The 14437-nt window shown below is 38.5% G+C and overlaps 1 protein-coding gene across 8 annotated transcripts in view; it reads left to right on the plus strand.

The window, feature by feature from the left end:
- The window catches only part of PLCB4 (phospholipase C beta 4), a 218145-nt gene that overhangs the window by 186684 nt on the left and 17024 nt on the right, over positions 1-14437 (plus strand). For all 8 annotated transcript variants that reach the window (XR_008234723.1, XM_052784069.1, XM_052784070.1 and 5 more), the window contains 2 exons: positions 5232-5347; positions 9837-9912. Coding sequence is in view for 7 of the 8 variants with exons in the window: in XM_052784069.1 (XP_052640029.1) it covers positions 5232-5347; positions 9837-9912 (192 nt within the window). In the remaining variant the exon portion in view is untranslated. The remainder of the gene's footprint in view (positions 1-5231; positions 5348-9836; positions 9913-14437) is intronic.

Raw genomic sequence — 14437 nt, forward strand, 5'->3', positions numbered from 1 at the left:
GTTTGGGCAGGTGGAGGTACAACCTGCAGTGTTCCTTCTTTCACTTTTGTGTAGGAAAAATAAGACGTCTCACCTAAGTAGGGTAAAGATCATTAGATTGGTGGGAAGACCACTGTTCTTAGTATCACTATTACTAGGCAGCCAGTCTGTGACTGATTAAATTAAATTTGCCCATTCCCTACTGTCAGATTAGTGGCTTGAAAAAAAATGCAGAATTTTGGATTTCACAAAGTCTATGAATAGTTGAGATTTTACTCAGGATTGAGAATCATGTAAAAGGTACATACATAAAGCTCTGCAAAGACAGGACAATGCTTTTAAAGAAATCTTGAAGGATTGTAAGGGAATAATAGAGCATGTAGAAATTAAAGGCAGGACAAACTGTAGTGAATACTGGAGAGTGGCAATATTTTGCAGAAAGTTTCGTTTCAGAGTCAGTGTGCAAGTATAGTTTGTCCACTCCAGAAGAACCTGTTCACTTCTGCAACAGAGCTGTTGCCTCTAGTTTTTGAACCCAGTCCTCTGCTTAGTTTGTGGCCTGGCTTTGAAGAAAAGAAAGTTGAAGGGGGGAGAATGAATATTCTCCATGCTGGTTGTTTCTGAAAAGGTAAGTCTGCATCATTATGACTGAGGTAGCATTGTGCTGCTGTTGGGATTGCTAAAGAACAGATGATTGCTCTGTGAGCAAAGAACATGATCCAGTCCTCAGCCCATTTACTTGCATTGTGAACTAGTTTCACCTAAAAGGGCATTCTGAATCTGGAATGAGACAGGTCACCATGAGAAAACAGTGTAGGTTTGCCAGATGTGCAAAGAACATGGGACATAATTCTTTAAAAAGGGGGGAAAAAAGCCAAGGAGCGCGAAGCTAACATGGATTTCTTTGATGATACCATGAGAATACAGTATTTTTAGGGGGGAACATGTTGCAAGGATTATATGTAAATCTTTGTAGTTAACTCCTAGGGCAAATTCTTTGTCGTCTGTTGGATAGTGAGCAAAGCTGGTCCTATAGTCTGGGACAGGGAGAGGAAAAATATTAGTAAGTGTATTAGTAAGTGTCCCTGTCAAGAAATGAGTGAGCTTTCTCAAGAATCCTCACATTCACAAAGGGAATTTGGAAAAAACGTTACTTGTAAAGAAATGACTGTCAGCATTACCTTCTTGCCTGACATTATTGAGGTGCCACAAGAATCAGTGGGACCTGAGAAGCTGGTACCAGAAAGGCCAGGCCCCTGGGATTCTGTCTGTGTGACAGATTTCATCATGGTCATGTTCTGTCACTTTAAAGTAGGTTAGCAGCTGCTGCAAGGAATTTGAAGCTGTTGGCCCATGCATGGATTGTGTTCTTTTACATCATCTATAATACTGCCATTATTTAAGAGACGGTAAGACAGTAGCAGCAAGATCTTCAAAAGTACATAAAGCAACAAAGATATTCTATCCTTCATGGGTCTGTTTAAAATCCAGGCATGTGAAATGCACCTTTTTGACACCCATAGACAGGACTGCCAACGAGCAAAACAGAATACTTTTGTAGTGGCACCTGTTTTGCAAGCTGTCAATCTCTGATGCTGTAGTATTCCTTTTGTTTGACTTCTGAAAAACAGTGGCAAATTAATGTAATGATCACCATTAAAAAAAAAATTCCATGTTAGGAATAACTTTCTCTTGAATCTTAGGTCTGGTAACCTGTGATTTTAAAATAATATGTCCAGCTACTTCTGCATATTGCAGAAATGGTTTTCTTTAAACAATGCATTCATAAAAACACCTACACTGGGCAGCTTTCGAAATAAAGTATTTCCTGCCTACATTCCCTGAAGTAACTTTAATCTCCCAGTATGAATATTACTGTGCAACTGCAGAACAGCTGGTGTGTCTGAATGATGTCCTTTGGTTTATATCTTTTTTTATCAAGTTAGGTCTTGAGTACTGTTTAGGTAAATGATCTGGGGTGGCCTCGCAGGTAGGTGGGCTATAAAGGCAAGGAGATGTGCATACGTAGGAGTCTCAGTCACTGAATTCATCTGCTAGCAGCCTGCTGCTTTGGGCCCCTACTGAATTTTAATATTTTGCAGGGATGTCATGTAGTTTTTGTGCTTCTTGGATTAGATAGAGGAGGAAGGATAGTGAGGGATTATCTTGATATATTCTCTAACAGTCAACAGCACAACAGATGATTGTGGTATACAGTTCTACAGTTCTAGTGGTTTCTGACAAGACAGTGATAGTCACAAGTGCCCCCTTAAGGAATTTAATATGTTCCTAGACAGTAACCAGAACTGTGTAATTACCACCCAAAAATATGAATCTCAGAATTCATCTCCTGCACATTTATATTGATGTTGAATATACGTACTGTTTGAAATAAAGCCTAGTGAAAAAAGAAAATAAAAAAAAATAAAAATACCCATTTCACAATGCAGAATCAACAGTACAAAAGACTACAGGACTCTAGATTAATAAAGTTCCACAAAATGGATTGTTGATTTGGAAATTATAGTTTCTTTTTCTTTATTTCCTCATTTTTGTATTCTGTAATGAGAATCCTCCAGACTTTAGTTTTCAGTTGTACACAGGAGTATTTGTGTTGCTTTAGGGAGATATCAGGCAGGAATAACAGTCTGTATCATAAGAACTTACTTCCTCTTTTCTTCAATAGAATGAATTCTGATTTCTGCCCCACGCCTTAATGGAACTGTATATGATTCTATACTTTTTTTTCCATGGATAGTTGTGATCAGTTAGGTGGCCTTTCAGAACCTTGGCTGAACTGTGGCGTCAGTTTGTAACATAATCGTTAGATGTAATTTGTGAATATATTCATGTAAAAGGCATGTGAATTCAAACTGTAAATTCAGTGGACTTGAGGAAATCATGAGACACCTAGCTGAGGAGACTTTTATCTGCAAACATATTCTGAATCAATCTAGAACACATTACCACCTGAAACTTTGTTTGCATCTGAAAACAAAATATACTGAGGGTGTTTTAAGATGCTACAAAACCACTCGTGTTTTTTAGAATCTTGACAGAAGTTTGGGACGCAGAAGTTTGTGATGAATTTTCCTTTGAGCGTAGGCAGAAAATCAAACTTCAGCTAACCCATTTTAAATAGTGTTCCAGGGGTTGAAGGTCATATAATTCAGGGGATCTCTGGTAGGGAGTTGACTCCTAGCACTCTTTGTGCCTTGCATGTGGAGGTTGTTAGTAGCCCATCTTCCTCTTCCAGCTCTTTTTATGTTGAGCACAAAGTGCATGTTCCATGAACTGGATGGGGGGAAGAACCAGGGAAGGAAATGAGGGGGATATGGTCCACAATATATCTGTTTCAGATACAAGATAGAGTTGTGTATGAGCAGTAAGTAGCAGGAGAGGGGAGTCTGCAAAAGATTACAGTGGGTTTGTGATAATGAGAGAAGGCTTAAATCATGGTTGTCCTGAGGGAAAAGCAGGGATTCTAGCTCTACGTGATGTGCCCTCCCAGATTATGGAGGAGCGCTGCATGAGTGGGCAGATGTCTCATGCTTTGCAATGTTTGTGCTTAGTCTTTTATAGCAGGAGTTGTACTGTAGGGGAGAGTGGGTAGCTTGAGAGATACTCTCAGTCACTTCACCTGTGGCTGGCTGGTGCTGTCAAGCTTATGTCATTCTTTTCAATGTCCGTATTTTTTCCTACCTGGTTTTAGTCAGTGTAAGTACTCCCTGGTGAAGCTAGCATGTTTTAATGTTAATGGAGTCTATTTGTTTCCCTTTAAATCCTCTGCAGAACAGAAAATTCAGTTCCCCACTCTAAATACAAAATTCGGAAGCTGCACACGTTCCCCAGGGAACTGCTTGGCAGATGTTGGAGTGCTCAGGTACAGCCCAGGGCTAGATTTTTAAAAGCATCACAACATTTGTATTAATGTTTTGGTAAAGTGAATGTAAAAGTCTTTAATTAGTATTTTTAGAGGAAGAAACAGTGATAAGGCTAACGTAGGTGTATAGAAAATAATAACAAAGAACAGTAGAATAGCGAGGGTAAAATAAATGCAAAATGAGCTATAAAACCAAATAGATATAAAGTCCTGGAAGAGGCCATATTAATTAATGCAAGGCTTTTTGTCATGATTAGATAAAATGTGGAGCAATTGCATATTAATAAAATAACATAAATTAACACAACTTTTTTCCGATTGTAATGTAAATTCAATATTTAGTGCTCTCTGTGGTAGTTGAATATTTGCATCATTATGAGCAGCTGTTTTCATAAAGGAGAATACAAAGTCAAGTTCAGTAATGAAGTCTACATGTAAGTTCTAAGTGTAGTGTGTTGTTTCTGGTACAGTCTTATAATGGAAGGGAACTGTCTGTATGCTAGACCCAAGTGTGTAACATGCATATTAGTGATTCATCTTCTCATCATAGGAACAGTTTTTTCTTCCCCTTCCATAGGTAACTTCCTCTGCCACTTCACCAATCTAAATCACATAATTATAGTAATGACAGCAGGTTAGCACTGATGTGAAACACTTCACAGGTAGCCCTTTATGTCCAGTTTATCAGCATGTGCTGTATTGTTTGGGGTGGGGGGAAACAGGGGACAATGGTTATTTGCGGCAGTCTGCATGTGTAGTTGAAAGTTGTATTGCACAGCTTACTGTTGCTTGCAAAGGGAGATGCTCTGCAACAAGGTGGAATTTCTTAATGATAAGATTGCTGCTGTCATTAGGGGTCATGGGCCAGATCTTCGAATTTCAGTTGTTAATGATTTGATTTTTAGTGATTGTTTGGACTTGGAGCTATTTGATTTGCTATGGCCAAGGGGCTAGCACTGTATTCAGTATGGGATATGTGGCGGGGGGGGGGACGACACACTGGGTTGAGTTTTATTCTCCTCTGTGTTTAGAAACATTGAATGATATGATCTCAGCTTGTAAATCTGATTTTTTACATTGCACTTAAATGGACATTTATTCAAAAAGATGAAGTTTTTTCCCATCATCCTTTTGTTTTAAGGTAACCATATACCATATTTTTAAGGTCCACTACAGATTTTCCTTTTTCAAAGAAATATTCTAGCGCTTATGGTGGAATACGTGGAACCTCTAATACCACATGGCTAAACCAGAGTAAATTCTATTGTCAAAGTTATCTGTTCATACACTGCACTGATATTTTTACACTGTAAAAAAACTAAACATTAAAAATTCAGCAACCTAATTGTAAGGTCCTACTGTTTTCCAGGAGCACAGCGCTATGCAGAAGTTGCACTGCACACAAATTGACAAAATAGTGGCACAATATGATAAAGAAAAGGTATCATACGAGAAAATGTTAGAGAAGGCAATCAAGAAGAAGGGGTAAGATATTACTTTAAAATTTTTTTTTTTAGACTTAAAATAGTTTTTATGCTTTTGTGGTCTGGAATAAAACATTTGTAAAAAGGTCATTCATATGAATGAATTGCAGCTTGAACCAACATCAAACTGAGTATGAGCTGCTTGAAGGCTCTAGCAATGGGCCATCAATACTGTACTCACTTTGCCTTTCTCTAGTCTTCTGTATCAGAGTTTGAAAACTAAAAGCAAAGGAGTTACCTCAAATTTTTATTTCTGTGGTCTGATCTGGTCTCACTGCATTCCCCAGGGAATGTCACTGTTGTGTTCAGTGAGAGCAGACCAAGGTCCTCAATAGCTCTAATGACCAGAGAGAAGCAATTATTTGCTTTGGGGAAGAAGCTGGCTTCTAAATCCTGAATGTTTTAAAATAACAGAGTTTTGCTCTGCTGTCAAGTTGAAGTTTCTTTTTAACAAAAAACCCCTTCAGATCCTCAGCTGGGATAAATCAGTATTACTCCTTTGACTTGAGTGAAGCTGTTTGGGCTTGCACTAGCTGATGGCCTGGAACATTATCTGTGTGAATCTCTTAATTGTCCTAGGAAAGTTCCTGGAACATACTGGTGACTTCACTAAAATGTCCCTCTTACAGTCCCGTTTGGGATTGTGTAGCAGGACCTGCTGTTGCCTTGCTGCTATTGTGTAATCTGGCAGCAGTTTCCCATCTCCATCTTTCACCCTATGACTGGCATTTCATTGAGACAGTGGTTTATACTATAATACTGTGACCTAAAGCAGGAATTACTTTATTTAGTTCTATATCAAGCTATGCTAATAGTAAGCCTTCATTTCATATTGTTGTCATCTGGTAACAGCAACTGTCAACTAACTCACTCACTGAATACTGAACATAGATGCCTCTTTGGCACTGGATTCTTCCACAAAGACTTTTTGTTTTATAAATTATTTGGAATGGCAGTGGTTTTTGAGTGTGCATGTTATAAACTTGCAACAGAACAGAAATAAAACTGTCAGAAGTAAACAAGGTAAGGAGAATTTTCCTCACTAAATTATTAAAAGTTCACAAACTCTTTAAAAAGCTCATGTTGGTTTTTTTTGTCCAAGAAAGGAGAACTGTAAGCACGGAAATACTTCTAATCCAAGTAGTTCCTTCCAGAAAATTACTACTTTTCCAAACAGAGACAAAACAACTACAGGACTAATTAATTAAATGTGGCTTTGATTCAATTTCTATTGAATATAACACAGCAGAAGGTTATTGATACAGCTGGATTTATAATTACAGTCAGGGTATTTACTACAGTGGCAGTGAACTAAGCCCTGGACATTGCACCTTAATTATTGGGGGAAAAAGGCTTCCCTGTGCTCTGGTATTTAATAATCTCATACCAGAAGAGTCATGAATCAGTATTCCTGTTGGCCTGAGAAGAAGCCAGTGCCTCTGCCTGTCTAGGCAAAACAGCAAATTAAGGTGTGTCAGGAAGTTAAAGGTGGTAATGGCTGTCTCTGTGCAGTAAATAGTGGAAAGCGCTGAGTAACAGTGCTTTCCAGAGTAAGCCCAAATGGGACAAGTATAAAAGTAGTTGATAATTTGGTTCCCAGTTTGAGATCACTTCATTGGCTACTTGCAGTAGATGCCAAAGCTTTTATGATAGTTCTAAATTATCATAAAAAGTTAAAATAAAAAAAAGTTGGAAATGACTGCTCCAGAAGCAGATCCAATACACAGCCAAACACTGTTCCTTGCCATGATTCCATACTTTCCATGGACTCCAGAGCTCTTAGTCATCTGATGGCTTTTCAGTGTTACAATAATAACTATTGGTATCTAATTAACAACCAAATCAAATCCAGTATCAGCACAGACTTTCTGTGAAAACAACTTTTAAATTCTGTATCAACGTGTTTTAAGGGCTTCCTTCAGGGTCATTGTGGATGCAACCCTGAAAGCCCATTCAGCGAGGTACTTATGCACACACTTCTCTTCACCCCAACTGTGCAGTATATTTAAGGACATGCTTAAACGTGAACACATTGGTTGAGACTTAAAGACTTTATTGAACTGAAATGATCTGATGAATAAGGGGTCCTGGGTTCAGTGAGTCCAGGACATGCTCCATTTCCTTGGCTATGATTTTGGAACTTTTACAAGCAATAAACGTAAAAGAACATGTAAAATGTGTTTTCAAGGTATTCATATTGAAATTGTCAGATACTTCCTGAAAAAAAGGCTTTTTGATAGGTGTATAGAAGACTTTCTCGTATGATTTTACTGTGCAGTTTTTTTGTGGTCCATTTCTGCTACACGGTGTGACAAATAACTGCATATTGTTCAGCAAAGTAGAATTTTTTAATCACATGCTAATTCACTGACAGATGGACAGGATTTTGCTCCCAGTGCTATTTCTGTTGTATACTTCAAATGCTTACAAATCTCAGAGAGGCTTTTGGGGATACGTATGCTCGTGTTCCCCCTGTGAAATGGAGTTGAGGGCACATAAAGATCCTTCTGATTTATCGGGACTGTCCAGAAATGCAAGTGTATGTGTGTGCATGAGCATGAACATGTGACGTTGGGCTGGGCTGTCCCTGGATATTTGTTCGCAACTGTGACTCGATGGTTTAACCATGGACTATGCCACTGCAGCTGGGGACAATTCTTGTTATGTCCAGCCTGGCTGGAAGTTGCCTTGAGATATAATGAAAGCTGCATTTCCAGAGAAGGGATCAGCTGGTGGGTTTGAAGTCTGGGATTCTGAAAAGTCCAGTGATTGAACCAATTGGACTAATTTGGGATAAAATATGTTTGATTCACCTAAGAAGCAGTCTCTTTTGTAGTGTGTGACAAATCATATATGAATTATAGCCAGACTCTGATAGCAGCTACTCACATGCGTAATCAAAGACATTTTCTTTCCAGCTGTTTTTTTTCAGGCAGAGGTAACAGTAGTCAGAACCTGTCTCTATGCATTTATATTACTTCCAAAATGTCAAATGAATGCTAGAAATACCTACAAAGATTTCCGTGCTATGACTAAAAAATAAATGGCTAGTCCTTCTGGTGGCCCTTGGGAACACAAGGCACATCACTCTACTATTTTCAGTAAGGGCTTTCCTGGTACTGTTTGGTGATAAAATTTTCTTCTAATTTCCATAAGTTTAGCAGTACTTTGATATTAAAATAGGATTTAAACTTGTTAAGAGTTTCATAAATCTCCTTTTCTAGAGCAGACATGGATTAATGTTACTGCAGTCAAGCAATAACCATTCTTACTAGGGCCAGCTTCAGATGATAAAATGAATGTGGTTCCATCCACTCAGTGGAGTTACTGCATTTTACAACAGTGGATGATCTGGCACAGAAATATTACAGTGATGTTAAAATAGACTCCTCTCAATATATTGTATTATTCCAGACAAAAAAACAGAGACTTCCAATGTGTGAATTTGTATTCTGTTGTAAAAACCCTTCACTGCAAAAAAGGGAATAAGACTGGTAAAGATGGAGCTTGTCAGCCTTCAAAAATATATTGACTTTGGTGAGACAGTAATTGAAATTCCTGTTGTAGCTGCAATGGAATATTTTTTTCTGTACATCCGTCCCACCCAGTGCATGGCCCAAGTAATTGGGCTTAGTGACGGAAATTCTGTGGGTGAGAGGTAGAAGTCATCCATCTCCTAACCCACAGGCATGTCAGGGGAGCTCCAGCATGGGCCCTCTGCAGGCATTTTACTAGCCTGTTCCTTAGAATCATGCACTCCCCCTGCATTAAACAAGCTTTGTAACTTGCATTCAACCCCATCGACTTTACCCAAACACAAAGGCCATGCTGTATTCAGCTTATTGCAGGAGTGAGGGCTGTCTTCAAGATGTTTTGCTTTCCAAGTCATATAAGGTATCTAATGGCTTGGATTCATCCACATGGGTTGATGTGGTCTGCGAGGGTAGTGAGGCCCCCTTCTTTGCAACCCATTCACTTCTGTTTTCTCACAGAGGGGCACTTAGACTTTCAACAGGCAATCAAATTTAGTATGCCCAAATTGTTGCCCTGTGAGGTAGTTATTCAAATGCCTTATTTTCTCTGCCTCAAACTAAAATTAAAAAAAAGTAGCAAAAATTACTTTTAAAACAGAGGATAAAATCATGGCAAGGCAGTGAGTATGCCTGTAAGTTTTCAGGCAGAAACTGGTTTCTCTTGGCAAGGTATTTTAAGCCTGGAAAAGGAACCAAGTACCATAAATGGAGATGCTTGACATATCCTCAGCAACAGAATAGTTGCTGGGCCAAATTAGAATTAATCGTGTGGTGTTTGAACTGAATGATCATTAATCCAACAATATTTTGTAAGTTGTGAATAAATTGCCAGAAGAAATAATTTCATTCCAATACGCTGCAGCACTTCAACTTTGATTAACGTTTTAATTAGTAAGAGCTGACTGAATGGGAAGATGTTTAACTTGTGGCACACATTTGCAATTTTCTTTTTTTTAGAGGAAGTAATTGTCTTGAATTGAAGAAAGAAACGGAAATTAAAATTCAGGCACTAACATCAGATCACAAATCTAAGGTAAGCAAACAGCCAATTTTAACACATGCAACATCTGAAAGAGAGATTTTGAGACCCAAGTGTTAGTTAATTTTCTTGGAAGCATATGAATGATTTTCAGCAATAATAACATGTTGAAAAGAATGGGAGTAATCGAGTATCTAAAAGTGTTTCTTAAAAAAAATTTAAAAAGCATCAACGATTTCCTGCCCTTTTAACATTATTGAAGAAAGTGCCATATTGATGCCTCGTGAAACTAAACTGGTCATTTGTGACAGTTCTAGCTAAACAAAGAGACAAATATATTCTGTGTGAAATTTGGATGCTAAATACTTTCTTAAAATATATACATAAAGAAGTTTCTTTTTCATTTTCCCTCATTGTCACTGTGGACAACACTTGCTAGTCTATCTCTTGGGGAAGGAGGAGTCCAAGTTGCTCTTGAACCAAGAGCCTTCTTATTTCTAATATTTTTTTCTCCATTGCTTAGTTGCATTGTTTTCTCCAATGTGCTGGAGAATGAAAGTGCTCTGAGACTCAACCTTACTTCGTTTGAAAAAGCTATTCTCAAACTCTGATTCATGGCTCAGCGAGTTGCTTAGAGCTGCTTCCTCTATACTTCTATACCACTACTATGCCCATCGACTTTTTGCAAGTTTTATCTACCACCTGTTGATATGCTTTCAAGTTTCTGAAAGATATCCAAACTAGAGGGTCGCAGGTACACTAGAAGACACATCCATGTACAAAATGATCTGGAGGGAGAAGAGTACAGGAGACTGACCGCAGTACAGGAGAGTTACTGTAAAAGCTGAAACCTGTGACAAGAATCAGACAGGTATAGAAAATACAAACAAAAGCAGCCACATCTTTGAGACTAGAATAAGGTCATTTACATCTTTTCGCCTCCTAATTTTATTCTTTGATATTATTATTTCATGTGGAGAAGATCCTGGTTTTCTAAACAAGGTTTCTTTCTTGTTGCTGCCTGCTCAGACAAAGATGCAGAAAAATCCCCAGGAATAAAACCTACTGTACTGTCTTATCTCCCTATCTCCTTCTCCTATGAGAAGTCCAGAACCGTTTCCTTAAATAAAAGCAAATTTGTTGACAACTTAAAAAAAAAGATAATTTATTTAATTTCTTAGTGAAATAAACCCTCTGAGGAGCAGTAGCTCCCTATCATCATCCAGCAATAAGCTCCAAAACTCATTTGAAGTTATACTGTGTAGAAAATTCTTTGCTGTGATCTCTGCGTCTCACCTGTGTCATTCACAGTCTGGAGTTAAGAGGTGTGATTTGTACACAAGGGACATCCAAGTGTTCATCAATCTTCCAAATCCAATAGATGTGACTCATGTTTTCCCTTTCCATGAATGTATGCAGTTTCTGAGCTTTGTTCCTTTTAAAATCCTGCTTTCAAACTGGTTCCCTTCAATTTAATCTATACCTGGAAATTAGATTGATTTTTGTCCACTCCCTTGTCAGGTTTTAGGATGACATTTTCAAAGGAGACTTAAATGTAAGCTCCTTTGAAATGCCAAGCCTCTGTGTGTTGGATAATTCCAGAAGAACTCCTCTGCAAGTCATCTACTTCTGTGGTTTTCTCTAGGTCAGTGATTTTCAATATCTTGCTCACTGTGGTTCCATCAAAATTGTCCAGATTACGTACCGATCTTAGTATTCTCACAGACTTCCTTTGTTTCAATTGCCGGGTGCGGGCCCTTGAATTACTACTGGAGATCATTCAAAAGTTTGCAAGCAATAGGTTGGAAAACAGTGCTCAGGACCATAGGGAAATTAACTTTTCTCCTAGATGAAGGTAGGTGCAATTAAATTAGATTAAATTCTGAGATGCTGAATGCGTTACACTGATACAGTGGGAGTTTGATTAACTAACAGTTGTTCAGCATTTCTCAGCATTTGGCCCACTAATTTTGGTATCAGATTGTACTGTAATTCAGCTTTAATTACAGCTCATGTCCTCCTGTGCAGTGCTGTGTCACCATGTGCATGTACACTTTTAGCACCAAAGAGTCCTTTTCAGCTACAAAAGTCTTCCTGTCATGAGGAAACATCCAGCCCAAGTTTGGCATAAAATATTTAAATCAGATCTGAATGTCCCAATGTGTACTTCACACACAATTAACCCAGCAGATGCAAATTACTCCCCTGCATTAGAAAAGTAGGTCCCAATATAAAGCAGGCAGAGGATGAAAAGAAAAAAGAGGAAAAATTACTTCAAAGATTATTCCTTCTTGAACTTAGTGACTAAACAAACATTTTGCATATATGCTGTGCAAAATAAAGTTCCTTATCAATATTTTAATTAGTCTCTGAGGCCCAATGTAGGAACAGATGAAAGGACAGGATTGCAAACATAGTCTGTAGAACAGGAAAGGCAGAAGTTAGCTAATGGTTATTTTTCTTATCCTCTTGGATAAGCAACACTACCTTAATAGTAGAAAGTAGGACAAGAGCAGAGCCCACTGCAAATGAAATAGTCCTTTTAACTATGATGCTAATAAATTGGAGAAAAGCAGGGATGTACACTGAATTTACTACATCTGAACTTTGAAGCGTATCACAACTGCAGCAAAATTGGATTTTGGATGATTTAATGGTCTTGAGTTCTAAGGTTGTCTGAATCTGAGTCAAGTTGGGTATTTCAAGTCTTGTAACTGGTGTTTGGCAAATCCCTTACACCCTTCTCATCGGGTTGTATCTTGCTGAACCTGAAATGAGACTTCTAGTTTGCAGGATATTTAAGAAAAGGGATCTTCCCTTTCTCTCCCACCCCTGGAGAAAAACTTGTTTCACAAGGAGCTGTACCTGCTTCTTAGACTGCATGCTGATTTTGAAATGAGTAGCACATCACTAGCACATCTGTCTGTGAACACAGGCAATTTTTTTGTGATTCTTACTTCCTTCTCAGATTAAGTACTGCCATGCTCAAGTCTCATTGCAGGTTTCTTCTTCGGGAGTTGGACTCGATGATCTTTACAGGTCCCTTGCAACTCAAGATACTCTATGACTCTATATCAGTGTACCTGAGATGTAGGATTCCTGTCTTCGTGTTCCTCTGTAGTGTATAATATTAACCATTTAAGAACAATGATCACATTATTCATTTGCAATGGGCCCCTGAGTCTTTGTTTCTCTGCATTTGTTTGGGCTTTGTAAACAGTCTTTGCAGTTAAGTCATGAAATACTTGCTTTCACTGTGGCTTCCACTATACACTTATTTGTTTCACTATTTTATTAAGTCGTGATTCTTTTTTTATGCAAAGATTGTTTTGCATTTTCTCTACAGCATAAGGAGGCTTTAAATAAAAGCAAAGTCTTTTTTGTTTACTGGAATGCCTGCCTGTTCTTTTAGGGCAATGTAAAATGTTCTTACTGTGACTAGGAATCAGATCTCATATGGTAATATCCCCTGCACTTTCTAATACTTCAAATTAGTCTGAAACCTAGTCCTAAGTGGCAGACTATATGGAAGAGTCACAGCAGCAAGCGGTGGAGGATACTTGGCCAACTCGATCATAGTTCCTGCTACAATTTTATTGATATTTGAAAGGCAGCAGAGTCCAGTCAGAGCATTCTCTACAGGAAGGCAATTTGAGTCACAAATCTGTGTAAGGAACCATGTGTTGGTTCCTGTGCCAAGATGTGTGATACGGTGTGATTTGCTGCTGCCTCTGCCTGCTTCCTGGGTAATATAACAGTTGTCTTTTTTAAACATTAATACTTTCTAACATTGTGACCATAAAAGTTTTCTGAGTATGTAGTCCTCCTTCTGCTGTGGTCCCAGTTACAACCAGTTACTCTGGACTTTGGATCTACCTGTACCTTTTTTCTCCAAATCATGGGTGGAGCTGACTCCATCTGGAAACTCTGCATTGAAAATAAATAAATAAGGAATGGGTTTTCCTGAGAACTTCAGCCATGACTTACTTTTAGCTCCCCTGAAGTCCCCTCTAGGTCTCCTTGGGTGTTGATAAGCCAAATGAAGTCACCATTGAGAGGAGATTTCGTGCAACCTAACTGAAGTGTCTAGTTGCTTGAGGCCCTGTAGATATAAGAGAGACATCTCCAGACAGTGTTTAGGTGTGATAAATCCTGCTTTGAAACGGCTCACCTTTTCGCATCAGCAATACAAGGAGCTTGGACTAAACTTGGTCGTAACTTAAGTGCCTTAGGTGGGTGACAGAGATGAGCTGGAGTGTCTGCCCCTCAACCTTTCAAAAACCCCATCGGAAGAATGAGTCTCTCTTCCTTAACAACATCCAAGCATTTATTTTGACCCATTTTAAAACTGAATCCTCATGTTTTTCTGGCTCTGAAGGCAGTACTGCCTTATGAACATCTTATTAAAGATACTACTCGACTAACTGCTCCACATCCTTCAGTGTATTTATCACTTCATCATTGATAGGCTCTGGCTTAGTAGTACACTTACCCACATGCACAAAAATAAGCATGGCTCTTTTTGCTGGAGGTACACTCACTCTTAAACACCTCGATGAATTAGGCCTGTATTAGTTGT

This window comes from Harpia harpyja, chromosome 4 (assembly GCF_026419915.1).
Source record: "Harpia harpyja isolate bHarHar1 chromosome 4, bHarHar1 primary haplotype, whole genome shotgun sequence".
In the NCBI taxonomy this organism is placed as follows: domain Eukaryota; kingdom Metazoa; phylum Chordata; class Aves; order Accipitriformes; family Accipitridae; genus Harpia; species Harpia harpyja.